The 26,991-nt window shown below is 43.1% G+C and overlaps 1 protein-coding gene across 1 annotated transcript in view; it reads left to right on the forward strand.

Annotated features, from left to right (window-relative positions):
• The window catches only part of ASIC4 (acid sensing ion channel subunit family member 4), a 98,644-nt gene that overhangs the window by 54,367 nt on the left and 17,286 nt on the right, over positions 1-26,991 (forward strand). Inside the window, exons 2-8 of the mRNA XM_032231564.1 lie at positions 12,430-12,574; positions 14,000-14,127; positions 18,001-18,160; positions 20,279-20,335; positions 24,013-24,166; positions 24,350-24,441; positions 25,462-25,541. Coding sequence (XP_032087455.1) covers positions 12,430-12,574; positions 14,000-14,127; positions 18,001-18,160; positions 20,279-20,335; positions 24,013-24,166; positions 24,350-24,441; positions 25,462-25,541 — 816 coding nt within the window. The remainder of the gene's footprint in view (positions 1-12,429; positions 12,575-13,999; positions 14,128-18,000; positions 18,161-20,278; positions 20,336-24,012; positions 24,167-24,349; positions 24,442-25,461; positions 25,542-26,991) is intronic.

A 26,991-nucleotide genomic window follows, 5' to 3' on the forward strand; every position in this document is an offset into this window, starting at 1 on the left:
GCAACAATCGCACAACCATACATGTCGAGAGGGGAGGGAACTCATCACCCCCAGGCCTGCCGGCAAAGCCAGGTTTTGACGGCTTTTCGGAAGGCCTGGAAAGAGGTGAGGGTCTGAATCCCTGCGTGGAGTTCATTCCAAAGGGCTGGAGCTGCCACAGAGAAGGCCCTCCCCCGGGTAGTAGCCAGATGGCATTGGCTAGTAGATGGAACCCGGAGGAGGCCAATCCTGTGAGATCTAATGGGTCTGTGGGAGGTAATTGGCAGCAGGCGGTCTCTGAAGTACCCAGATCCAATACCATGAAGGGCTTTATAAGTTACGACTAGCACCTTGAAGCGTATCCGGAGACTGATCGGTAACCAGTGCAGCTCGCGGAGGATAGGTGTAATGTGGGTGTACTGAGGTGCACCCACGATCGCTCACGCGGCTGCGTTCTGGACAAGTTGAAGTCTCCGAATACTCTTCAAGGGCTGCCCCATGTAGAGCGCATTGCAGTAGTCCAGTCTTGAGGTCACGAGGGCGTGAGTGACTGTTCCGAGCGCCTCCCGGTCCAGGTAGGGACGCAACGGGTGCACCAGGCGAACCTGGGCAAATGCCCCCCTGGTCACAGCCGACAAATGGTGCTCTAAAGTCAGCTGGGGATCCAGGAGGACCCCCAAGTTGCGAGCCCTGTCTGAGGGGCGTAGATCTTCACCCCCCAGCCTGAGTGATGGAATATTGACCAAATTTTGGGGAGGGAAACACAACAGCCACTCGGTCTTGTCTGGATTGAGTACAAGCTTGTTAACCCCCATCCAGACCCTGACAGCCTCCAGGCACTGGCACATCATGTCAACCACTTCACTGAGTTGGCACGGGGCGGACAGATACAGCTGTGTATCGTCCGCATATTGATGGTGTTTTATCCCGTGCCATCGAATGATCTCACCCAGTGGCTTCATGTAGATATTAAACAGCAGGGGGGACAGGACCGAACCCTGAGGAACTCCATATTTCAGGGGCCTAGGGGTCGACCTCTCCTCCCCAACTAACACCGACTGCGACCTGTCCGAGAGGTAGGAGGAGAACCACCGAAAAACGGTGCCTCCCACCCCCACCTCTCGCAACCGTCACAGAAGGATACCATGGTCGATGGTATCGAAGGCCGCTGAGAGGTCAAGGAGCACTAGGATGGAGGAATGCCCTCCATCCCTGGCTCTCCAGAGATCATCGGTCAGTGCGACCAAAGCGGTTTCCATGCTGTAGCCAGGCCTGAAACCCGACTGAAAGGAGTCTAGATAATCGGCTTCATCCAAGGACCGCCGGAGTTGCGAGGCCACCACTTTCTCAACAACCTTCCCAATAAAGGGGAGGTTGGAGACTGGACGGTAGTTGTTCAAACTGGCTGGGTCCAGTGATGGCTTCTTCAGGAGGGGTCTCACCACCGCCACCTTCAATGCCGGTGGGAAGAAACCCTCCCGAAGAGAGGCACTCACCACCGCCTGGATCCAGCCCTGCGTCACCTCCCCGCTGTTCGCGACCAGCCAGGAGGGGCACGGGTCTAGTACACATGTGGAAGCACTCACCGCTCCCATGGCCTTGTCCACTTCATCAGGAGCAACAGGTTGAAAATCAGTCCAGAGGTGTCGTTCAAGACCTTCCCCCAGTACCTCGGCTGGCTCTGCGCAATTGGAGTCCAGGTCCATCCGAAGCTGAGCAACTTTGTCCGCGAGGAACTGGACATATTCCTCTGCTCTACCTTGTAAGAGTTTCCCCGCAACCCTCGTATTTAAGAGGGAGCAGGTCACCCCAAACAAGGCGGCAGGGCGGGACTCAGCGGACGCTATCAGAGCGGCAATGTAGTTGTTCTTGGCTGTCCATAATGCCGATAGATATGCTCCGATGCAAGCTTTTAAGAGTGCTCGGTCTGACTCGGATTTACTGGCCCTCCAGTGGCGCTCTAGGCATCTCTTTTGGCACTTCATCTCCCAGAGGTCCTCGGAGAACCAAGGAGCCCTCCTGGATCCACTGCCGCGGATCGGCCATAAAGACGCAATTCGGTGGAGAGCCTCGGACGCTACCGAGTTCCAAGTAGTGACTAAGGTCTCCGCCGAACTGCGGGCGAGAGTATCAGGTATAATGCCAAGCGCCGTCTGGAAACCCTGGGGATCCATAAGACGCCTGGGGTGGAACCACCTAATCGGTTCCTCCTCCCTACAGCGGCAGATTGGTCCCCGAAAGTCGAGCCTCAATAGGAAGTGGTCTGACCATGACAGGGGCAAGATCTCACTACCCCTCAGACCAAGATCACAACTCCACTGCTCCGAAAGAAATACGAGGTCGAGCATGTGACCTGCTGAGTGAGTCGGACCCTGGATTACTTGGGTCAAGCCCATGGCTGTCATGGAAGCCATGAACTCCTGTGCTCCATCAGAGCGTTCGCCAAGCGAAGGCAAATTGAAGTCCCCCAGTACCATAAGTCTGGGGAACTCAACCACCAGCTCGGCTATTGACTCGAGGAGCAAGGGGAGGGCTGTTGCCACGCTGTTGGGAGGCAGGTACGTTAACAACAAGCCCACTTGACCCGCAAGGTCCATCTTCACCAGCAAGGACTCACACCCGACAAGCTCCGGAGCAGGGATCCTATGAGGAGCTAAGGACTGTCGGATAACGCCACTCCCCCGCCCCTTCACTGGGGTCGCGGTTGATGAAGCACCTGGAAACCCTCTGGGCACATTTCTGTGAGGGGGACGCCTCCCTCCGGGCCCAGCCAGGTTTCAGTAATACATACTGGGGGTCTGCCCCCTCGTCTGTAATTAGGTCCTGGACGAGGGGAGCCTTGTGAACCACAGACCTGGCATTTAGCATCAGCAACTGAGACCAGGGTCCTGACTACTCACGCCATCTGGCCTTGGAGTGGAACTCACAGGGCTGGAAGGAGGGATACCTATGATACAGGGAACCCTCCTTCCCCGGTAATTGCTAGCCCTGAAGTTCCCGCCATATCTGCCCCTCTCCATTATGACCCCAATGTTCCGGCCCACTCCCGCATCTGTGGTCCCTCCACCCTCTCCCCCAGCCGCCGGATTCATCGGCAGGCCCTTCAACACACACATCCAAGGGCTGGGACCGAGCCCGGGTCCCCCTAGCACTTCTGCCAAAGCACTCAGTGCAGGAGGATCCGGCTAAACTCCCAGCCCACCTAACATGCCCATGCATACAACCAATCAATCCCCAATCAATCATAAGTGTTGAGCATTCAAATACTGAGAAAGTAAATTGCCAGATGTCCAATATCCAAACAGTTTAGGTTCAAATAGTTTGGTTAGCATTGCAAAAAGAAAATCCACAATATTATTAATAGACGGATAAAGCAGTGGAGCAATCTTTGTAATCACAAAGCTCTCAAGAAAAAGATGTGGATTTGATGGTTAAGCATTAAGGTAAGTTGACTATTTTCATATTTGGCAAAATAAAATATTCAAAACGTGGTAATTATGTATGAAAACGGAATCCCACATAAGAGACTTAAAATAAAATGACTGTTTGGCATTGTTGGCCCATTCATTTTCATCCATTTAATTGAGTTCCTTAAACTTGATTCTCCTATTGTGCTTAGAAAAATGGAACATAGCCAACGTTTAATAATTGGTACAATTATTAAATTATGAATAATTAATATAATTCCATCATTTTTCCTGTGATCCTGGATTGGTGACCACTCCAATTACATATAAAAGAAAAGTAGACCAAGAATGCCTTGAGTTCTCATGAAATTTTGAAAATCCTAATGGGGTCCTCTACCCCATTATCTTAGTGATGATTCAGTTGCAAGATAATTGAGTGTGTTGAAAAGAAAACTGACCAGGGTTAAAAACATAAAAAAAGAAGAAGAGATACAGAAAAAAATTACAAATCTAAAAAAGAGAAGATAAAGCACTTCAATGTTTGGATAGGTCATTTCAGGAGTGGGTTTCAGGCGGTTCAGGGCGGTCCCTGCGAACCGGTTGGTCGGCGAACCCGGAAGTAAGTAACTTCCGGGAACGCCAAAGGATCCACCCACCCGCCCGCGTTTCTTACCCGGTTTTGATGAGTTCTGCGCTTCCACGCATGCGCAGAATGCATACAGCGCCTGCGCGATCCTCCAGGAGCAGCTTGAGCATCGCACAGGCGCTAGTATGCATGCGTGCACTGTGCGCGTGCACGAGGACGCCACCGGCCCCGTTCCAACCAAACTGGTTGGAACGGGGCGAGAAACCCACCCCTGGGTCATTTGCTGATTTATATGCTGATAAACCATTTTAAATTCCCACAGAAGTATACATGAACCCCCTATAAAATCTCAGTGGAGATTTTAATGAAGCTGGGATTGGATATACAGTTATTTACCCCAGAACAAAAAGTACCTCAAAATAAACATGGTGAGTTTAAAAAAATAACAATTGCACATGTTTTGCACAATACTTTTCAGTATGGATCATATCAACTTTATTATTATTATTCTGTGTTCAAATATAAAAAAATCAAAAAAAGATTCATACTTATAATTCCTAGAGAAATAAATATAAATAGTACATAAAGTAAAGGTTCCCTCGCACATACGTGCTAGTCATTCCCGACTCTAGGGGGCGATGCTCATCTCTGTTTCAAAGCCAAAGAGCCAACACTGTCCAAAGACATCTCCGTGGTCATGTGGCTGGCATGACTAAATGCCGAAGGCGCATGGAACTCTGTTACCTTCCTACCAAAGGTGGTTCCTATTTTTCTATTTGCATTTTTATGTGCTTTCAAATTGCTAGTTGGCAGTTCGGCAGAAGTTGGGACAAGTAACATTACACGGCGCTAGGGTTTTGAACCACCGAACTGCCAAACTTTCTGATCGACAAGCCTAGTGTCTTAGCCATTGAGCCACTGCGTCCCTAAATAGCACATACAGAAAAACTAATATTAAGTCACAAATGGGTAGGGAAATGAAAAGGAATCCAAATTACACCGGGATCCACCTGAGGCATAAAAGTAGTTGGCAAAGAGTAGGCAGTACTCAGAAATTTACTAGTATTACTTTATGCTCAAATACATTTTTCACACATGTATGTACATACACATTCTACTAGTATTGTTGCTGCTTCTAACACTTGATTGTATGTGACTCAAACAAAAGAAGAATTATATGGCTATCTTAGAAAGAATTCATATTACATAGGAGTGAACCCCATTTGTCATCAAATATACACTGTTCAGGAAGCTAACATTAATTGTGGTTCCTTGATGAGTTTACCTACCTGTTATACGATAGTGCCTTAATTATATCTGCATAAATTCACTAAAAGAGGCATAAGGTGATTAAGAGTTCCATCACTTCCTATTTGATGAGATGCATTGACTTTTTTTTTAGAATTAACATTGAAAGTAGGATAACCAACTTTTTCTGATTTTCTTTAAAAAAAATTGCCTTCTTTTAAAAAGTCTCATGACAGATTGGGAAGCAAATGTGTTGAAAGCACAGGACTCCTGTCAGAAATAGAATTTGGCAACCAGATGAAAAACTTGAGTATTTGGCAACCTGTAAAGCCCAGGGCAGATTTTCCAAGCAGGCCCTTAGCCTAACTCTCTCTAGATGTCACTTCTCCTTATTAGGCAAAGGAGGCCCTTGAATAGCTCATTTGTATCCAGGCTCTTTGTAGCCCTCTGAACCTGGAGGATTGAAGGGGAAAAGAAGGTCAAAAGCAGAAGAGGTTGGTGCTTCTGTAGTGCTTAATTACTGAGAGAGATCAGCTCCAATTGTTGGCTGTAATCAATATTTATTAATTACCACAATTAATTGTGATGCAGAATTAAGGCGTTAATGAGTGGAGTATGTAATCAGGAAGGGCTTCTTAGGCAACCTGCAAGCTAGACAGGGGGCATGCTGGCAGGCAGCCACTTCAACGCCTCCAGGAGTGACAGAAACAACTGAAAGTGACAAGAAGGGCTTTGAGAAAGGAGGGAGGGAACAGAGTAGCACCAGCAAGCTGCTGTACAAAGAGTCTGTGACAAGTAGAGTTTGTTTTTTCATGGTGCTCTATGATCCATGTTAGGCCCAAAGCCCCCTGCTTCCTTGGCACACTCACTTTAGTGAAAAAGTCAGATGTAATAGCCTTTCATCCTGTCAGGACGGAACAAGCTGAGCTATTGACATTTTTGTGCAACATTACATGAGGAGCCTTTAAAAAGACATCTCTGGCAGGCTTTGTCTTCGCTGTTCTTTATGAAAGAGAACATGGGGTCTTCTGAGTCACAGACCCCTTTTTCAAGCCGAGCGATGGTGGAGTCGTAGGAGTCAGTGTTCGTAGTAGGAGCCAATATGGCCAGATTTGATGGACCATATCTGTTCCAAGAGTTTCCAGAGATTCAAGTACATACTCACCACAGCCAAATATCTCTACCATAGCACAACAATACCTAGAAAGAGATTCCTCTCCAAATGCTTCTTATGTTTGTCTATCATTTGTGGTTCCGTGGCTGTTTTAATCAACCATTATATTCTACAATTATATCATTTTGATCAAAAATCAGCCATTATATTCTACAATTGTATCATTTTGATCAATTTCTATTCTATTCCTCTATGAGCAAGAAAAAATATCCTCTCTCCCCCCCCCCCCCCCCCCCGCCACCGCCTCTTTTCCTAGAGTTTGTTTTTCCTGAACTGGACTTTTCACAAAAGTTGTCAGCTTTCTCTCAGGGGTCTGTTGTTAAACACCAGCAGTCTTGCACCATTCTGGTTTGGGTAGAGCAGAATGGGTTTTGCCAATATACAGCCAGAGGGAGGTATTTAATCCTTTTTACATTGCCTGATTTTTGTCTCACATATTCTTCTTGTTTCTCTAGAAGCAAGCTTTGCTTCACCAGCTGCACTGGCTTCCAGTGTGCTTCTGGGCACAATTCAAAGGGCTGATTGTCACCTATAAAGCCATTCATGGCATGGGGCTGGATTATTTGTGGGATTGCCTTTCTTTCTCCATCCCAGTAGATCTAACAAGAAGGGGCACATTCCAGGTCCCATCTGTCAGGCAATATTATCTGGCAGGACCTAGGAAGCAGGCCTTTTCAGCTGCAGTACTTATCCTCCGGAACACACACACACACACACACACACACACACACACACACACACACACACCGATCCAGTTGGCTCTTTTTCTGCTGGCATTTCATAAAGCCTTAAAAATGTGTGTGTTTTCCGAGGCATGGAGGTTAGGAAGTTAATGGAGCCATTTATTTGTGGCGGCTTGTCTTCAACTGCCTTGGTATATATTTATTATTATTGTGTATATTTATTATTATTGTTTGGCTGTATTGAGTTTATAATCTTACATTAGCTACTAGTGAGATGAGCGGCCATATAAATGGATGGAAACAAACAGGCTGAATCTAACTGTTCTTGGTTATTGCAAGAGAGAATCAGTTTTGCCCTATAAGTGGCGAAACAAAAGACAATAAAGAAGTTTGAGTAAAAGAGCTGGCAGAAAAGTCAGGAGTCAGTTACATCGGGTATTGTCAGAGGGCATTTTATTTTATGAAGGGCATGCAGGATCAACTGGAGCTAACAAGAAGGGAATTTCATACTTAAACCTAGCAGCTGAGATGCAACCCTTGGGGCAGGTTATCTGAAAACACAGGGCACAGAAGCATTGTCTGTTCTGTCTGTGGAAGCCTCTTGTGTAATTGCTGAGTGTGGAACCTCCATGGAAGATCATTTTAGGCCATTCAATGGAGAAATCATATGGGATAATGTGTGCAATTTCCTCTTCCCCACAGCACCCCCCCCCCATTATCACTTTCAACCCTCTGTTACCCAAATGATGATTCTATGATTCTATTAGATTTGAGAAATTAAGGGCAATGGCAGAGTGTTGATACTGGGATCTCTCCCTCATTTTGTTAATCAGAGAATGGCTGGAGGCATCTGGCACAACTGGTACTTTGTGGTGGGGTGAATCATGGGCCCTTTACAGAAAGCAACACACTACTTCAGACAAGAATCATGGTTTCTTTCAGGGACAACCTGGAGAAGATCTAAGATACTTTAGCTTAAGGTTCTGCACTGCTTGTTGGTATCTGCTGAACAGTTGTGAAGATGCCATTATTTTACTGCCCAAATGGATCTCTCCTTGTATCCAGTTTAGATGGCTTCATGGCCCTGACCACAATCCCTTTCTTCTGTGTGATGAAGCTACATGGACTGCTTTACAAGAACTTACACCAATAGTCATTGACACAGATACCTAATGCAGACTGGAATGCAACTTTTTTAACATCAGTGGCATTGCTACACTGAATGCATACAAATGTCCAACTTCCAGAAATTAACCTGTCCCCTTATCAGCCGATCTAGTAGTGGTTTGTGCAGAAGCCAAAAACAAGATGGCAGTGCCTATAACACTGCCAGGAGAACCAGTTTGAGGGTGTGACAGGCCTGGGTCACTGCTGGTTCCAGCGACCCAGGTCGCCAAACACTACCAGTTCGGCTGAACTGGTACGAACCGGTAGGAACCCACCACTGGTTTACCTGCTTTGTGGACTGACTACTGCAGAACACTTTACATGTGTCTCCCCTTGAAGACTAGAGGAGGGAGTCAAGCTATTTTCCAAAGCATCAGAAGGCCAGACAAGGAATAGTGGATGGAAACTGATCAAGGAGAGATTCAACCAGGAAATAAGGAGAAATTTTCTGACAGTGAGAGCAATCAACCAATGGAACAGAAGTTGGCATCAGAAGTTGTGGGAGCTTTCAAGAAGAGGTTGGACTGCCATCGGTCAGAAATGGTGTAGGGTCTTCTACTTGGGCAAGGAGTTGGACTAGATGACCTACAAGGTCCCTTCCAACTCTGTTTATCTGTTAAAACTACACAGAACATGGCATCCTATTTATTAACTGGCAGCAATATTAGCACTCAGTAAGTAGTATTTAACCTAGTTTAAACTGTCAAGAGATTACAGGGTCGTAAAAAGGGAGTTAAGCTAGTTTAAACAGTATAATACCTGTCTTGTAGGAGCTTCATTGGTCCAATTCACAGTGCTGTAAAAGAGCACCCCAACTCCTAGCCATCATAAACAATCTCAGAGGGATACTGTTATCAATAATATTGAAAGTTTCTAAGACGTCTAAAAGATCCAGGAGGAATGCCTTCTCCACATCCATTTCTAGCATAGATCATCCATTAGGCTGAACCCTGACTGAAATGGATACATGCCGTAAAGAAGGGAAACAAATGAAAGTATGGATTTACTTTGCTCAATCTCCATGTAAAAACCAGTATGGTGATCCTTATCTTTGTTAGATGTTACACTGGGGTGGAAAGTTAATTATTTGATTGTAATGATGTTATCTAGAAATAGTAAGAATGCCCTAAAAAAGAAGGATAAGGGGACAGGTTAATTTCTAGAAGTTGGACATTTGTATACCTGATTTTCATTTTCATTCCTTCCATTGTCCAATACAATACTTAACTTGTGATCCACGTCATTGTGGTTCTCATTGATCAGTATTGACAATTGACTTCAAGTCTCTGCAGCTGAGCTGTGGAAGAACCATGTCACTGGGAATAAACCTGAAGCTTTTACAATGAAGGTGTTTGCTGCATTGAGCCCCTTAGCCCTTACCCCCTACATGGTATTATAGTTGGTTTGAGGTAAGTGGGACACTGAGTGGAGAGTTGCTTAGAACATGTCTCAGAATCTTTTGAGTATCAGAAAACTTCCTGCAGATTCCTTGGTGGGTAGATGGTCTTTATATTAAAGTGTCCTGCAGAGAAGATATTGGGAAAACACAATCTATCCAGGAACAGACAACCTGGAGCCTCAGAGGTTTTGGCCAGAGGTGGTATTCAGCAGGTTCTGACCAGTTCTGGAGAACCAGTAGCGGAAATTCTGAGTAGTTCAGAGAACCGGTAAACACCACCTCTGACTTGCCCCACCCCATCTATTCTCTGCCTCCCGAGTCCCAGCTGATCAGGAAGAAATTGGGATTTTGCAGTATCCTTCCCCTGGAGTGCGGTGAGAATGGAGATTTTACAGTATCTTTCCCCTGCCACGCCCACCAAGCCACAGCCCACCAAGCATTGCCACACCCACAGAACTGGTAGTAAAAAAAATTGAATCTCACCACTGGTTTTGGCCACGTTCTTGTGGACTCCATCTGTTTGTGCCTGGGACTGATGAGTACTATTATCAAAAAATGTAGAGGGCACCAAATTCCCTGTTGTAAAACAACCTAAGTGCATACTTATGAATTATTATTGGCAGGAAAAGTGAAAAAACAGCATAACAATTTATATCACTGTTAGGAAAAGAGTGTTCATTTGCTGTTGGAATGAATGTCTATCGTGGACATGCCAATTCACACATTTATGGGATTCTCAATAAATTGGCAGAAAATGATTTAATCACAAGGAAGCCTTGTATGTGAGTGGACATTTCTTCTGTCCAGAAGCCTTGTCAATGGGTAGAACATTTTGATGATCCTGTTTTTGTGTCTCTGATGCTAGCCCAGTGAGTGTGTTGTGTAGCCATTTATGGAAACACGAATGGTTGAACTGGTTGAACTGAGAGTACAAAAAATTTGGAGGGCTATTTGCAACCCCCCCCCCCCAAACCCTCATTTATTTGATCAAATCATCATAATGTTTATTTTGGGAATAAATATCACTCAGAGCCTTGTGGCCAACAAACTAAAATGATCGTTCTTAAAATGTGGTTCTCTCGTTTCTTAAAATTTCTTCTTTTAGCATAATGTCGCAGTTATGAGATGATGGGATGTATAGTCTACTTCTTATTTATTCAGAAGACCCGCTGATTATAAACAGTTAAAATTGTATTTATCAGTAACACTGTATGAATAGATAGCATGGGATGTAAATTTTCCCTTTTCAGAATCACATCCATGAACTTCCCTGGACTTATTTACAGAGCAAGGGCTACCAATGTCTGCCTTTTATTTTATGTGTATAGGTTATCTGCTCTTATGTTGGCTTTTTTATTCTGTGCCCCATTATCTGAATTTTTTATTAGCCTCCCTTTCTAAGTCCCCTGAGATCTCTGCCTTCCTGTCTTATAAAAAGAGGTGGCCAGTAAACCTTTACTCGTTTTAGCAGATTGCAAGTAATCTACTCTTTCATCATAGGCTCCTGTTATTTTTCATTCTGAAATTATGACCCATAGTCCTGGGGACTTAGATGCTATGAATTTTAGGACACGGCTTAGCACTATGACTTAGAGAAAAATATGAAATATAAACCCAAGCTACTATTTCAATTCTGTTTTCTTGGCAATTGATATTCTTTTCTCCCTGGTGTCAGAACAGCACTTCTATTATATCTATTATCTCTGTTAATAAGCCACCCATTGGTTTTCACAAAAACTATCCATGGCTTCACCTACTAGGATTATCTAAGTATTGTGTGTATCTTGATTCTAAAGGGGAAAAAAATCCTAAAATATTTCTGATCGATCCCAGAGCTCAGAAATCTGAAATATCAGACTAACAGTGACCAAGATAAAAGGGAATTGATCTAAAGTGATTAGTATTAATATCCTGATAGCATCTGATGAATGTCAAAAGATTGGAGTTTTTATTTATTTATTAAACAAATTTCAATAGTTGTCCAACTCACATGTAAGTGACTCTTGGTGGCTTACAAAATTTAGAATGGTTTCTCTAATTTGTTTAAGAAAGTGATTGAACTTCTTGAGTGCTCAGGATACAAATGCAGCCACCATCACTCCTTGAGGGATATGTGTTGTTGGATTTCATGTTGGTTCCTCTCTGATTAGTATCCCTTTCAAACTTGATATTGAATTCTGGAGGTTGCTGCGGTCTTTGATTTCCAGCACCACTTTTTTCCCCTTCTCCAGCCCCAGTCTTAGAAAAATCAGATAGCTGCAATGCAGTATTGTATATTCTAAAATTACAAAAGCCACTGGATCACATCAAAATCTTGTTTTAGTTCTATGTTTGCTTCTCAGTGACCAGCTAGGTGCCCCTGAGAAGTGCACAATAAATGTGCCCTCTGACTTTGTAAAGACTGTAGTGTTCTTTGTTTCGTGTGTGGCTATATAATTTCATTCCTCTCTGGATTGTTATATCCCTCTCTCTTTTATGCTGGAGTGAATTGTCCCCCTGATGTGATGAAAGTAGCCAAGAAATAAAATTTGTCAGGCAGGACTGAAGCTCTCCAAGTGTCTATCTGTCTGTCTGTCTGCCTGCCTCCCCCCACCTTCCTTTTTTTTAAAGCAAAGGAAGGGGGAGGAAAAGAGAAAGAAAGAAGTAAATAGAGTGAAGAATGGATTAGGATTACAATAGCCACAGGTGAAGGGAAATCTCCCCACCCCTTGTAACCATACTGATATCTGCAGTATTGTTGGCATCCTCAGAATATTGGACTCCTTTGATCTGTCCTTTCTCCACAGGTCTACACCCGCTATGGAAAATGCTACACATTCAATGGTGACAGAAACAAAGCACGGATGACTCGCCAGAGTGGGATGGGGAATGGGCTGGAGATCATGTTGGACATCCAACAGGAGGAATACCTGCCCATCTGGAGAGAAACCAGTAAGAACTTGCATGATATTAGAAAGAGACATGATTCTGGAGTCCTTACATTATTAGTCCAGAGGGCTATCCCTGTCCTGACTTTCTAGCGTACTCCTTTTATGCATGACAGATATTAAGCAGCTTGGTGGGCCTAGAAGTGAAGATACTTAACCTCTCACTCGGAAGTTGAGAGTTCAATCCTAGGCACAGCAGATATTTTTCTATCTGGGTACAAAGAGAAAATATCTGCTACATACTCAGCTTAGGTGTAAGGAAGGGGACCTGGCCAGTAAATGCTCAGCTCCATTCAGTTGCCCTGCTCTACGCGGAATAAAGGAATTAAAGGGTTGTAAAAAGAAAAAGTGCATGTAAAATATTACATCCAATCCCAAAAGCATAGAAATATTGATTAAATTACTATCTGTCTTCAGAAACTAAGAGTCACAAATGTGTTACTTGTAATAGTAAAAAAATCTGTATCAGGTTTCTGTTCTCCTCCAGATGTGTTGACAGTTGAAGACTCGAGTTTCCAAAGTTAGGAAAGCAGCTGCATACCCTGTTCAGTTCCTGAATATCAAAAATATAACAAATATACAGACAGTTTGGTTATCACTCCATATTTTGTGTTTTAAACAAAGCAGGGAAAGCATGCAAATGACAGCTTTTAGAATTTTTTCTGGTCCCTTCATAATAAATGCAATCCAGGTCATGTGACTGAGAGGGTGGAGGGAGGCTCAGAAGGCAGAGCTGGCAACTCCTTTCCAATATTGGGTTTGGTTGGAAATAATGCAAAGATTAATTATGGTAGATATACCACCACATCAGACTCATGAAAAAGTAATGTATCAATTCAAGAGATCCTGGCAGCGTGTCTCTAACCTTTTTAAAACTTGTAATATATAGCCATTAATATATATATATATATATATATATATATATATATATATATATATATATATATATATATATATATATATATTTGTTTGTTTTCTGAGGTTTTCGCGGGTGTTAGTATGTAGGTCTCTAGCAGCCTGAAGATGACGAATGAGACTTCGTCGAAACGTCGCCAAGACATCTCCAATTCTACGCGGGAGAAAACCCGAACAACTAGAGACCTACATATATATATATTGTATATATATATTTGTTTGTTTTCTGAGGTTTTCGCGGGTGTTAGTATGTAGGTCTCTAGCAGCCTGAAGATGACGAATGAGACTTCGTCGAAACGTCGCCAAGACATCTCCAATTCTACGCGGGAGAAAACCCGAACAACTAGAGACCTACATATATATATATATATATATATATATATATATATATATATATATTTGACAGCTTTTATTATTTAGTAACTAACTAAATGGCTGTCAGATGAGCGGACATATTCCACTGATGCCCTCTCAAAAGAAATGCTAACCAGGGCACCACCACTTCTTGTTCCAGATGAGACATCATTTGAAGCTGGAATCCGGGTACAGATCCACAGTCAGGATGAGCCACCCTACATTCATCAGTTGGGATTTGGAGTCTCCCCTGGTTTCCAGACCTTTGTTTCCTGCCAGGAGCAGCGGGTGAGAGCCAGAAAGTAGAAGTTCCTCTAGCTTGATAAATCAGGACATTGTTTGGGAGAAGCTGAGAATAGCAATATCACTTAGACTTATATACTGCTTTACAGTGCTTTACAGCCCCCTCTAAGCGGTTTACAGAGTCAGCCTATTGCCCTCAACTATTTGGGTCCTCATCACTGGACAAGAATGGTTGGAGTAAGAAGGAGGGATCGTCAGGGATGCCATTGACTGGGTCATGATAGCATATAGACAAAAGTTGACAGAGTGAGCAGAAGCCCAGAAAGAATGCTTTTACAACAACCAAACACCATTCATTTCCCCCAAGATTATATTGGCACCCTGACCCTATTGGCTTTTTGCAAAGCCTCAAATACTTGGATGTGTTCTCTGGCATGGGGTCAGATTGATATTTGAGTTTCTTGTTCATCAGTGGCAGATTGGTTTTTATCTTGGCTGCTAATGTACTGCATGTATTGTGGTTTTGTCATTTGTATTATGGTTAAGAATTTTATAAGACACCCAGAGTTGCCAAGGTGAGATTGGAAGGCAACTAATTCAAATGATGGATGGATGGATAGATGGGAGGGAGGGAGGGAGGGAGGAAGGAAGGAAGGAAAGAAAAATTAGTTTTTCACAAGCAGGTCCTTTCCCCAATATTTTTGTTTCAATTCCGAACTGACTGGGAGATTTGGAAATTGTAGTGCTGTGCAACCAGAAGTTATTAAACTGGAGAAATCTGTAATACAGCATCACATTTTTCAAATGATGTTCATCCCTTCAGTCAGCTATGAACTGTAATGAAATCAAATCTGGTTGGACTATAAAATTCTGGTAAAAACGTTCTCAAAGGATGTGGTCTAAAATTTATTTATTTATTTATTCATTCATTCATTCGTGTATTTAATTTTCTCAGTCAATGACTCCGGGCGGCTTACAATTTAAAAAATATTACAATTAAAAATAATAAAAACACTAAAAACATCCAAAATAACTATGCATAGCAGCCAAGATACTTGACCATAATACAGGCAGAAAGCAGGGCCTTTAACACATTGAGCACCCCAGAACATAGCCAGGATTTTAGGGCCTTACGAAAGGCTTACACAATATTATCATAACAGAAATCATAGCACTTCATAGGACTCATATTTGATTAGAAAGACTAGCTGGAGGAGAGGAAGGCTCTATATTCTACTAAAACTCTCATTGTCAGCAGCCACTTAATTGCAGGAGGGAGGGAGAAAAGGAAGGAAGGAAATGACTGAATGACAGGAAAAGAGGAAGGGAGAAAGATTTCTGATGCTCAGTGTGGAAACTGGCAGGAAGTTAGAAGTCACTCCTGCTTCCACTGCTCTTTTGTCCAGCTGTGGTCATTCTGTTTCTGTTTAGGTAAGGAAATATCTCTGAAATGATGATCCAATAGTGCATGGGTTGTCTCAGTGAGTCAGAGTCTCACTGAATAGAGATATCTCTCTCAGTCAGTTCCAGTCCACATCCAGAAGCAGATGCCGGATGTAGACTACGACAGTGATTTCTCCTGAGGAGATCATACTGTGAGTCAAGCCTTGGATATCTTAATCAGGCTCTTGGCTGGCAACGTGGTTAAATAAAGCAGTAACTATTAGCTGACAGCCAAAAAAAAAAAGACAGCCACAGAACATATTTTCAGGTTATTCAGTAAATTTTGCAGTTTTCCATCTCTAATGCAATTTGAAAGAAGGCACCAAAATACCTGCCAATTTTTTAAGGTGGCCATTTTTGTTTTCCTTGTCTAGCCTCTGATACAATGGGCCAATATTTGTGCGCTATTGGAATTGGTTTAATAGATATTCCATATTTCCAGTTGTAGTTCTATGGGATAGGAACTTCTTTAAAAATAACCAACATTTCACAGAACTACAATTCCCAAGATCCTTTGAAGAAACCATGAGAATTAAAACGAAAAGCAGAAATGGAATTTTAAGGTGTAGATATGTTCTACAAAAGAAAAAAGGGGGCAATATTATTTAAGATTCCAGAGTTGATCGCAAAATAACTCTGTAATTATTTGATTCCAAGGAAAAACCTGAGAAGATAAATACAATTCCTATAATTAGAGGAAGTTGTGCAGGTTTTAAAATCATATGACTCAAAAGTCATTCCAAGAAATATCCTTGTATTAACCATTATTATCTTAATTGCACCAAATAGGGACAATTTAATATCTCTGCTCCTACTCTACACCACTGCCACACATTTTCAGATTAAATGTCATTAGTGCCATCAGGCTTTCTCTGAATTTCAGCATAAGGTAGGGGTCAATTTAAAAATATTCAAACGTATCAGTGAATTGGTGTATATGGATGGATGGTTCATTTTCCCTTAAGAAAATGTTAAAGAAAATATTGGTATTAAAGAAAATATTCAGAGCAAAAGAGAAGCCAAAAATTGTACACTGAAGTTTCATTTCCGTGCATTCTGTCAAACTCTGTTGGAATCAGTTTGATTGGTGATTTCTCATCATATCATTTCCTCATTAGATTCTGGTCGTGGAATTAGCTACATTCTGGTCCTCTACCATTTTAGTATTTTAGTCTTCATCCACAGGAGTTCTTTGAGGGAATTTGGACCAGTCACTATCTCTAAATCCAACCTTGCTGCTGGGAGAATAAAATTGGAAGATGAAATACTTTTCCTTAAGCCGTTGGAGGAAAGATGGATTTAAATCTAATGTCTAATTAATATTAGAAGATGCTGCCTATGTCTCTTACACTAAATGTTACTCAAAGCCTAATTCTGCAGGATGTGGAGCCTTTAATGAAGGACTATGTTTTAAAGTAGATATTTCCTCAGTGCAGATTCTTAACTACTACAGTGTGTAATAATTTAGAAAAACAAATGCATGAACCTGAAATGTTAAAGAATCCTGTAAAATCAGAGACAACTGTAAAACCTTCTAGCCTTAAGAATGAAATTCATGGTTAGTACTTCAGGTTTAGAGTGGAGAAAAATAGGTAAACATTATTTACAACAGAGGTTGCTGGCTACTGTAGAAGGAGAAGTCTGGCCTTGAAAAAGAAACAATAAAATATATTCTTAGAGTTGTGGCCCAACGGAGAGCATTTTTGGTACAACTATCCAGTTCTGGAATTCCTTTCTGTTCATTCATGGATGTGCCACTACTTTCAGCACCAGCTTCAGTTACACTTGTTCATCTTCTATTTTTTTAAAAACTGGTGCTATGATGCAGAGGTGGGTTGCTCCCGGATCGGACAAACCGGTAGTGGCGGCGGCGGGAGACTCCGCTCCCTCACCTGGATGCTTCTGCACACACGCGCAAGCACAAGTGAATCGGTAGTAGCAATAGCAATAGCAATAGCAGTTAGACTTATATACCGCTTCATAGGGCTTTCAGCCCTCTCTAAGCGGTTTACAGAGTCAGCATATCGCCCCCACAGTCTGGGTCCTCATTTCACCCACCTCGGAAGGATGGAAGGCTGAGTCAACCTTGAGCCGGTGAGATTAGAACCGCTGAACTGCAGATAAGAGTCAGCTGAAGTGGCCGGCAGTACTGCACCCTAACCACTGCGCCACCTCGGCTCTATAGTGCCGGGATTTGCAACCCACCTCTGCTATGATGCTTTCCCAGCCTAGTATTCTGAATGAAAACCTTTTCAAGTTATTTTTTTTAAATTGTTTGGTAGACTTTTCCTTTTATTGTTTAAAAAATTATTTAAACTCATTGCTGGTTGTGTATTTTTAATCAGTTGCATCCTGTTTGGGGGTGGAATATAGGATCGCAGACGTGCATGTGTAAGGAGAGGCTTTTCGGGTAACAACATCACTGGATGAGTACTGCTTTTTCTTGGTGTTTAGCTTGCTCCCCTTCTCCTGCAGCTGACCTACCTGCCGCAGCCTTGGGGGAGCTGCCAGGCCAGCCTGAAGGAGGAACAGATCCTGCCTGGCTACGAGAGCTACAGCATTGCTGCTTGCCGGCTGCAATGTGAGAAAGAGGCAGTGGTTCAAAACTGCCAGTGTCGCATGGTGCATATGCCAGGTAAGGGAGGCCTTCTCGGCCTGCCTCACAGACTCCAGGCCCCTCAGTTGCCTGGAGAATCTGCTCCAGAAGCTGATTTGCCATGAGCCTGTGGGGCCAACCTTGGCTTTACTCACATCTGCTCCTCACATCTGTTCCAGCGTTTTGAATGTCACACTCTGATACTCGGACACAAAGCTGGTGAAACTTTTCCCTCCATTTGTTTCCAGCTTCAGAAGTCTTTCCCCTGATAAATGCAGTTAGTCCTCGACTTACAACAGTTCATTTAGTGACCGTTCAAAGTTACAACAGCACTGGAAAAAGCCACTTATGGCCATTTTTCACAGTTACGACCTTTGTGGCATCCCCATAATCACGGGATCAAAATTCAGAAGCTTGGGTAACAAACTTAGCTGAAATGGCTAAAATATCGGCATATCTCAAAGATCATTCAAATGAGAGATATAAACGAGACTGGAAAAAATGGATTGACTATATACAAAATAAATACGGGACTAAGAAATTCCAGTTAGCCTATGCTTAAGATCAGAAATGATTTAAACTGTTAAAAGTCAGTTCAGTAAGAAGAAGCTAAGGTCAATCTAGAATGTTATTAATTTCTTTATTTCTTTTTTCTCAATAGATTTTAGACTGTGTTAGTTAAAAATCCATACCGTGTACGGGTTCTGGGAAGTCGGGGGGGGGGAAGGAGGAGGGGGGGTGGGGGGGTGGAGGGAGGGAGGGGTACACACAACAAAAAAAAATTGTACTTCAATGTCTTAATGATTGACAAATGATGACATATTTGTGTTTTTTTTTAAAGAAAAATAAAAATAAAAATTCAGAAGCTTGGCAGCTGGTTCATACTTATGATATGACCATTTTGGTTATGTGGTCATTTTTTGCACCCTTCCGACAAGCAAAAGTCAATGGGGAAGCTTGACTCACTTAACAATCGGGTTACTAACTTATCAGCTGTAGTGGTTCACTTAACAACTATGGCAAGAAAGGTCATAAAATCGGGCAAAACTCACTTAACAAATGTCTCCCTTAACAACAGAAATTTGGGCCTTAATTGTGGTCATGTGGTATTTGATTGTCATAGTGATGTTAAAGGTACAGGAATCAACACAGATATGGAGCACTTGTATCACACCAGTCTTGTTCAACTACCAATCGGTACTCTCTGACTAGGCTGAATCACACTCCCATTTACCCCAAAATACATCCTTTTGGGAGGAACAAGACTGGAGGAGATGGCTTTGCACCCTCCCTCTCCTCATGCTATACTGCATATCCTGTCTGGCAGGGTAAAAATTAAAACTTGATCCAGCTGCCAGCATCCACCATTTCCCAAGGTTGTAGTCACTATGGATCAATTAATTTCAGCTTAGGGTTTTGCCCTGAGTCCAACCTGGTTGGACAGATAGGTGATTTTTCCCCCCTCCATAATGATGACAGCCTAGAATTTGGGCATTCTAAATGGGAAACTGTACTATCGCACACCCTGGGGTATTAGGCCTGAAAATAGTTCCATGTGTGCCATCCTTCAGTGGCTCTTAAATCACCTTTAATCCCTCATTATCTATAGGATCTCTCATTGTCAGCATAGGGCCACAGTGCAATCCTTCCCACCAAATACTGGAATACTGAAAATATGTACTTTTTCCAACTCATATTTCTGAGTCCAAAGGGGGAAATGCTATTGACACACAGAAATTTCACTGATCTTTGGATTATCACTCAGGATGCTGCTCCAAATAATATTACTTAGCCCAGAGAATTGTTTAACTGTGACATGAGGCTAACTTTTTCCAACTTGGTGTCCTGCATATGTGCTGAACTACAACAGCTATCATCCACCCCTAATAAGTCAATTGTTATGCTGACAATTTAGTGGTGATGGTAAGTCTAATATGTGCAGAGGAGAAAGTTACATTATATTGTCTTCTTTTGGCTTCTAGCCAACGGATGCATTTATACCAAGGCAGCAGAATAAAAGATATATTCATCTACATCCACATAGCAAAATTATTAGACACCCTCCCTCTGTCCCAACTCTAAGAATAACAGGAGATGAGTTTTGGGTAAAGGAGGCATTTCTGGTTAACTACTACTACCCACACTCTTCTCTTTCAGGAAATGAGACCATCTGTTCACCCAATGTCTACATTGAATGTGCTGACCATATATTAGGTAGGTATTTTTGAAGGTGGCTCAGTGGTGACGCGGTGGTTCAGTAGCTAAGACTCTGAGCTTGTTGATCAGTCCACCAGTTCGGTGGTTCAAATCCCTAGCGCCACGTAACAGAATGAGCTCCCAGCTTCTGCCAACCTAGCAGTTCGAAAACATGTAAAAATGCAAGTAGAAAAATAGGAAATTGGTGGGAAGGTAACAGCGTTCCGTGCGCCTTCGGCATTTAATCATGCTGGCCACATGACCACGGAGATGTCTTTAGACAGCGCTGGCTCTTCAGCTTTGAAACAGAGATGAGCACTGCCCCCTAGACCTAGAGTCAGGAATAACTAGCACATATGTGCGAGGGGAACCTTTACCTTTATTTTTGAAGATATTTTAGCAAACCATGAAGGGACCAATAAGGAGAGGATCTGGACAACAGTCATAGTTAGGTAGAGTTTTAGTTGCTTTTGTGGGAGTAGTTGATTGATTCTTAAGGCAGATCCCAGCCCACATAAATTCTTGATTTGCCAATTAAAGCCCTTCATCTTCTCTGAAGGCATGTGCAAAGCAAGAGAAGGGAAGAATGGTAAGAGAAGGAGATAGATGATATGGTGTGTATGGGAGAAAAAGGAGAATCATATAGATGATAAAATATAAAGACTGGAGATTGTCCCCAGCCCATTGCAGGAATCCTCTACTGCAACATCCCCAATAGATGGCTATTCATCTCTAAACAACTGCAACAAAGCAGAGTGCAACTCCTTCCAAGGAAAGGCTTTTTAAACCATTTTTGAACAGTTCTACTATTAGGATTTACCTCCCCACCCCACCCCATCATCCAACTAAACTTTGTCCTTGTAATGTTTCTTGCCCTATCTTCCGAAAATCATGCCTTTCATTTTTTAGCCTGAGAGGCAGAACCTGTGACAGAATCATTGTATTTCCCCCTGTTAAATGTCATCCTATTTATTTCAGCTCTAACGCTCAAGCCTATTTAAGATCTTCTTGTATCCCCTCTTTCATCTAAAGTATCAGGCACCCCTTTGAGGTTTGTGTCATCTATGAACTCCTTGAGTCCCTCAACTCTTTCAATCCAAGTCATTGATAAAAATGTAGAGCTATAGCACGTCTAAGACAGAGGTTTACACCATGCCCCCATCACTTTCTCCTATCTTAATGGAGTTAACTAATGTTTACAGGCCACCCTTCCAAACAAACAGAGATGAGATTAATTTGGGGTGACTTGCTCGTGATAAACCCATGCTGGCTCCAGCTATGTGCCCATCTTCCATGATTTCCTAAAGCTCACAGAAAGAGGTCCCAAAATAACATCTGCATGCTCCTTTGAGTATCTTGGATATACTTGATCTGGGGAATAAAACTCATCTATAGCAGCCAAACAGTCCCTTAGCCATCTTGTTGCTTTTCTCAGTTCTTCTGTTTTGGTCCATTGGAACATACTGCTGTTCCCCTTTAGGGAGGGAGGAGACTGAAGCAAAGAAAAAACTAAGTCGCTCTGCCCTTTGCTCTTCACCTGTAACCATCCTACCATCATCCTCTCCTAGCCGCCTGCGCCCACCCTTTCCTTCTTCTTCCTCTTATGGTTGACATGCCTAAAAAGCTTTTTTTGTGGCTTTCCTTGCAAACTTGAATTTTTTTTGCCCTTAAGCATATCTAGTTTCTGCGAGTATTAGCTACTTGATAGCCTGCCTCCTTTGTAATTTTACCCAATTTCTATTTCCTATACAAATTATTTTCAATAGCTCAGTCAAAAAGCCCCTATGTATCCATTGTGGTTTCCTAAATTATTCTCTCCCTACTTTTTCTTCTCATCTGAGTGGTGTGTGATTGTGCCTCTAGCATTTTATTTTTTTAAGTCCCCAACTTACCTATGTTCCTTTGACCTGAAGACCTTTGTCCATGGGACCTCATGTAGTACACCTCTAAGCTCTCTGAAGCTAGTCGTCTTGAAGTCAAAAATGTATGTGTGACTATGTATGTATGATACACTTCCTTTTGGGGTAAGAGTGATTCTCGAAGCACAAGGCTGTGGTCATTTCCATCCAAGGCCTCACTATTTCCGGTTCTTCAACCAGTTCTTTGCTATTGTTTAGGACCAGATCTGGAAGGGCCATTCTTCTGGTCTGTACTTCAACTTCCTAAAAACAATGTGGTAGTCAGCAGAACTACTGAGGAATTTGGGGGATTTTGCATCCTTATTTTCCTTCAGACCTGAAAAATAGTAGATCTCCTGTTATTATTACAGGTCTCCTCTCTAAAAGTTCTGTCATCTGGTCTAAGAGGGATTTGTTCAGATTTTTTTTTGTCTGATTCAGCAATCTCAACAACAGATTCTTTTCCTTTGTATTCTCAGCCAGATGTTATTGCTGAACCCTTAGGGCTTAGGCTGAAATCAGTGGATTGCTACAGATGTATGTACTTCCTCACATATATTCCCTCCCCCCCCCCCTTTATCAGATCTATTAATTTTGTATGCCATAGCCTTCTAGCTTTGTAATCCGCTTGTTAGTTTCATCCTGCCAGGTTTTAGTAATGCCTAAGACATACTCACCTTAGAGAGAGAAGGAGGAAGTGATAACTATAAATGATGGTGCATATATTGCTCTGTGCATGGAAAAAGTGTGAATGGATGGATATGCACATTATCCATGAACTTTGGGATATATATATATTTCTTTTGTTTGCCTACTACACTTTAGGTTTATAGCAGTGATTCTCGGTCTTTTCTTCACCATGGACCTTCTTTAGATACTTTTTGTGGCCATGGACCCCCCCCCCCCCCCGACTTAACTCAAGATTTAAATCATAGCATTTCTTCAAGCATTTGCAGATTCCTTGGGATGACATCACGGGCTCCCAGGGGTTCATGGACCACAGGTTGAGACCCACTGGTACATAGTATTTTTAATGAGCAGTGCCCCCATACCATTTATACTTCACTCTAAAAAAAACAGGAATTGTTTATATAAGAAACAAAATTTTCAGGGTTGTTGAAATCCCAATTTTCAAGCTTGGCTTTATTGAGCTTGATAGAGGGGGAAAGAAAATAGCTTCCAGCCTGATGAAAATGTACAGGTGTGATATTGTTGAGCTGAAATTACAAGGGCTGAGAATGCTACAAACTATCCTAAGGCGGCCGTGTGGGAATGTTGATCAGTAGCAATTCTGAAAGGGATCTAGAGCAAGAGCAGGCAATCCCCCTCCCCACTCCTTTGCCATGAGTGGGAGCTGCTATGTTTGTGGTGGGTATGGACATAACTGGGTGGAGGTTATTTATTTGTTAGCTGCTTATACTACAGTACTGTAATATTGTGACCTTTGGCAGTTTAAAAACATCCACACATCTGCAGTTATGACCAGAGTTACCCTCTCTCCCATCTCAACTTAAATAAGTACACCCAACTTTCTGCTTCCCATGTTTTTCTCATGAGACCCATACTCATAGTAAAATCAAATACAGTACTTGTTTGGCCAGAGTACAAAATAGCTAGAGTATAAAGCTCATGGGAATAGTTCTTCTCGAGCACTGCCCCCTCCCTTTCAGTCAAAATCCCTGAAAAATGTATATGACTTGAAGCTCTGGGGAGGTCTACCAGTGATCTAGTCCATGTGGCATAGCAATTTCCTTTCCTGCATGGTGTTTTTTGCCATGTGTGCCTTTTCACTCCTAGATACAGCCGTTGAAGATTTCCAGGAACGCTGTATCTGTCCCACGCCATGTAATTTGACTCGCTACGGCAAGGAGATTTCCATGGTACGCATTCCCAACAAGGGCTCAGCCCGGTACCTTGCTCGCAAATACAACCGCAATGAGACCTATATCCGGTGAGTATCACGTTGCCAAGGAGCACCTGAAGAATTCAGATAGTTTGCTCAAGTCAGTGGGCAAACCTCCTAGATTGTGGTGGTGGCAAAAAACTGTAGCAGATAAGGCCCGGAGGGCCTCTATGGAAAAGCTCTGCTTGTAAATCTTCTCTGTCCTGCTTCCATTATTCCCACTGTCCTAAGGGAGAACTTCTTGGTGCTGGATATCTTCTTTGAGGCACTGAATTATGAGGCGATTGAACAGAAGAAGGCATACAACCTGGCAGGGCTTCTGGGTAAGTGATTGAACAAAAGAAAGCATACAATTTCTCAGGGCTTCTGTGTAGGCTTCTTCCCTGCCATTCCCCCAGGGTTGAGAGCTTCAACCCTGGAAACAAAGCTAGTGCCGAGGAGGCAAGGATTGTGTGAGCAGACAAAAAATGGTGAGCGAGTTAGTCTGGTTTTGACTCAAGATGGCTTCGGCTGAGGACTGCTACGAGAGCCATGTCAGGTCTTATAGCAACTTTAGTGGCCCTTTCTGTTCTTGAGCTAAGAACGTCAAGAAGGCTGTCTAGTCTTCATAACTGGTGGCACCTCCTCCAAGCATTCCTTCCTTTAGAAAGTCTCCACAGTGAGACAGCGAAGAGGGCACCTAGATCGGACTTCCAGAATTCTCCACAAGGCACCACCTATTCAAGAATTGTGGTACTTGTGGCTCACCTATAGCAGCATGGACACCTTCCTGTCCTTCTGGAGGAGACAGAGAACACTCCCAAAAAGAAGGGAGATGATGATCCCAGGGAAAGCAGAGCCGTGCTTGCCAACCAGCCTTCAAACTCCATCACCCAGTCCTTCCCAGCTATCAATACAGGTAGTCCTCCACTTACAACTGTTCATTTAGGGACCACTCAAAGTTAAAACAGGACTGAAAAAAGTGACTTATGATCAGGTTTCACACTTACACAACCGTTTGATCACATGATCAAAATTCAGACACCTGTCAGCTGACTCATATTTATGACACTTGCAGTGAGCTGGGGTCATGTGATTCCCCCTTTGCGACCTTCTGACAGGCAAAGTCAATGGGGAAGCCAGATTCACTTAAACACCCATGTTGCTAACTTAACAACTGCAGCAATTCACTTAACAATGGTGGCAAGAAAGGTTGTAAAATGGGACAAAACTCACTTAACAAATATCTCACTTAGCAGCAGAAACGTTGGGCCCAACTGTGGTCATTAGTCGAGGACTATATTCTCGATTCCTGGCTTGTTACTTTCAAGATGCCGATCCTTGTCCTCTTCTTTGTCCACTAGGGGACATTGGAGGCCAGATGGGCCTCTTCATTGGGGCCAGTGTCTTAACCATCTTGGAAATCTTGGACTACATCTGTGAGGTAAGAACCCACTCAGAAATAGAGTAGGCTGGGCTGGAATGAGATAGTGGTTGCCCTGGAAAAGTGGGGGAAAGCCAAATTTCTCCTGCCCCATACTAAATCCAATTCTATCACTAAACAATGAATCCTCATCTGTTTGTCTACGGAGATTACCAGTCATCCAGGTCATGGTTGTCCCAAAGGTGCTGGTTTTTTCTTTGAAGGCGTTTCACTTCTCATGAAAGAAGCTCTTAGAGCTGAAGTGGCTTCTTGGATGAGAAGCAAAATGTCTTCAAAGAAAAGAACAGAAAGTCCAGTTGCCTCTTGAAACGCACCTTTGGGACCTTATCTGTTTGAGAGTTATGCTAACTGACCTCAACTGTGAAATAAATACCGCTCCCTAGAGCGGTGATGGCCAATGTTTTTGTCGTTGTGTGCCGAAAGCGCTTGCACACACCCATAATGCAATGTGCATGTGACCCCCCCCTCCATGCTCCCCTGCCCTATGCATGCACACACGACTCCTGCATGTGCCCCACCCCACGCATGCACACGTGCCCCCCACCCACTCCAGAGCATGCATGCACACCTCCCATGCACTCCTCCCCCCCTCAAACATGCAAGGCAGGGACCCAAAAACCAGCTGGACAGTGGGAGACGCGCACTCATGCGCGATGGAGCTGAGTTGGGGCGACGGCTCACAGACCCACAGAGAGGGCTCTGTGTGCCGCTTGTGGCATGTGTGCCATAGGTTCGCCATCATGGCCCTAGAGTAAGGGGCTGGGAAACCTGGAGTCTACTAAGTGTAGCTGGATTTTTGATTCTGGTTAGCCCCAATTGGCAGGACCCGTAGGTGAGGTGAGCAAAGCTGAAGTTCAACTATATTGATAACCATGATCTGCACTGGGTGGATTTTGCGTGGTGGGCAAGTGGGGACAAAGGGACAAGGGTCGGGATTTTGTTTTTCTGGACTTGGAAAAGTTTTTGTATATTTCTTATTGAAAAGAGACAGGAAACAATGACTTTGATTTTCAGCAGTCGTGTTCAAAGGAGGTCTTGAAGACCATCAGGTTCAGGGCTACATACCCTCCAGAGCAGGGGTCTCCAACCTTGGCAACTTTACACCTGGAGGACTTCAACTCCCAGAATTCCTCAGCCAGCTTTGGGAGTTGAAGTCAGCCAGGCTTAAACGTGCCAAGGTTGGAGACCCCTGGTCCAGAGGACCAAGCTGTGTGTTTCGATTTGACTTTCTGTATTACATGAACCTAGACAATAGTAGTTTATTTATTAAAATATAATTAAACAAATCATTGTGTAATATAGTGGATGAACACATTATTTATGCATTGAAATGTATGTGCATAATGTACTGTATTTATGACTTAATATGTCTATCTACTGCTTTTTAGAATGAAGCAACACAAAGAGGTTTATAATTAAGGCAGCTATAAAATAGATGCAACAATATAAA

The sequence above is a fragment of the Thamnophis elegans genome, chromosome 1, assembly GCF_009769535.1.
Source record: "Thamnophis elegans isolate rThaEle1 chromosome 1, rThaEle1.pri, whole genome shotgun sequence".
Classification (NCBI taxonomy): domain Eukaryota; kingdom Metazoa; phylum Chordata; class Lepidosauria; order Squamata; family Colubridae; genus Thamnophis; species Thamnophis elegans.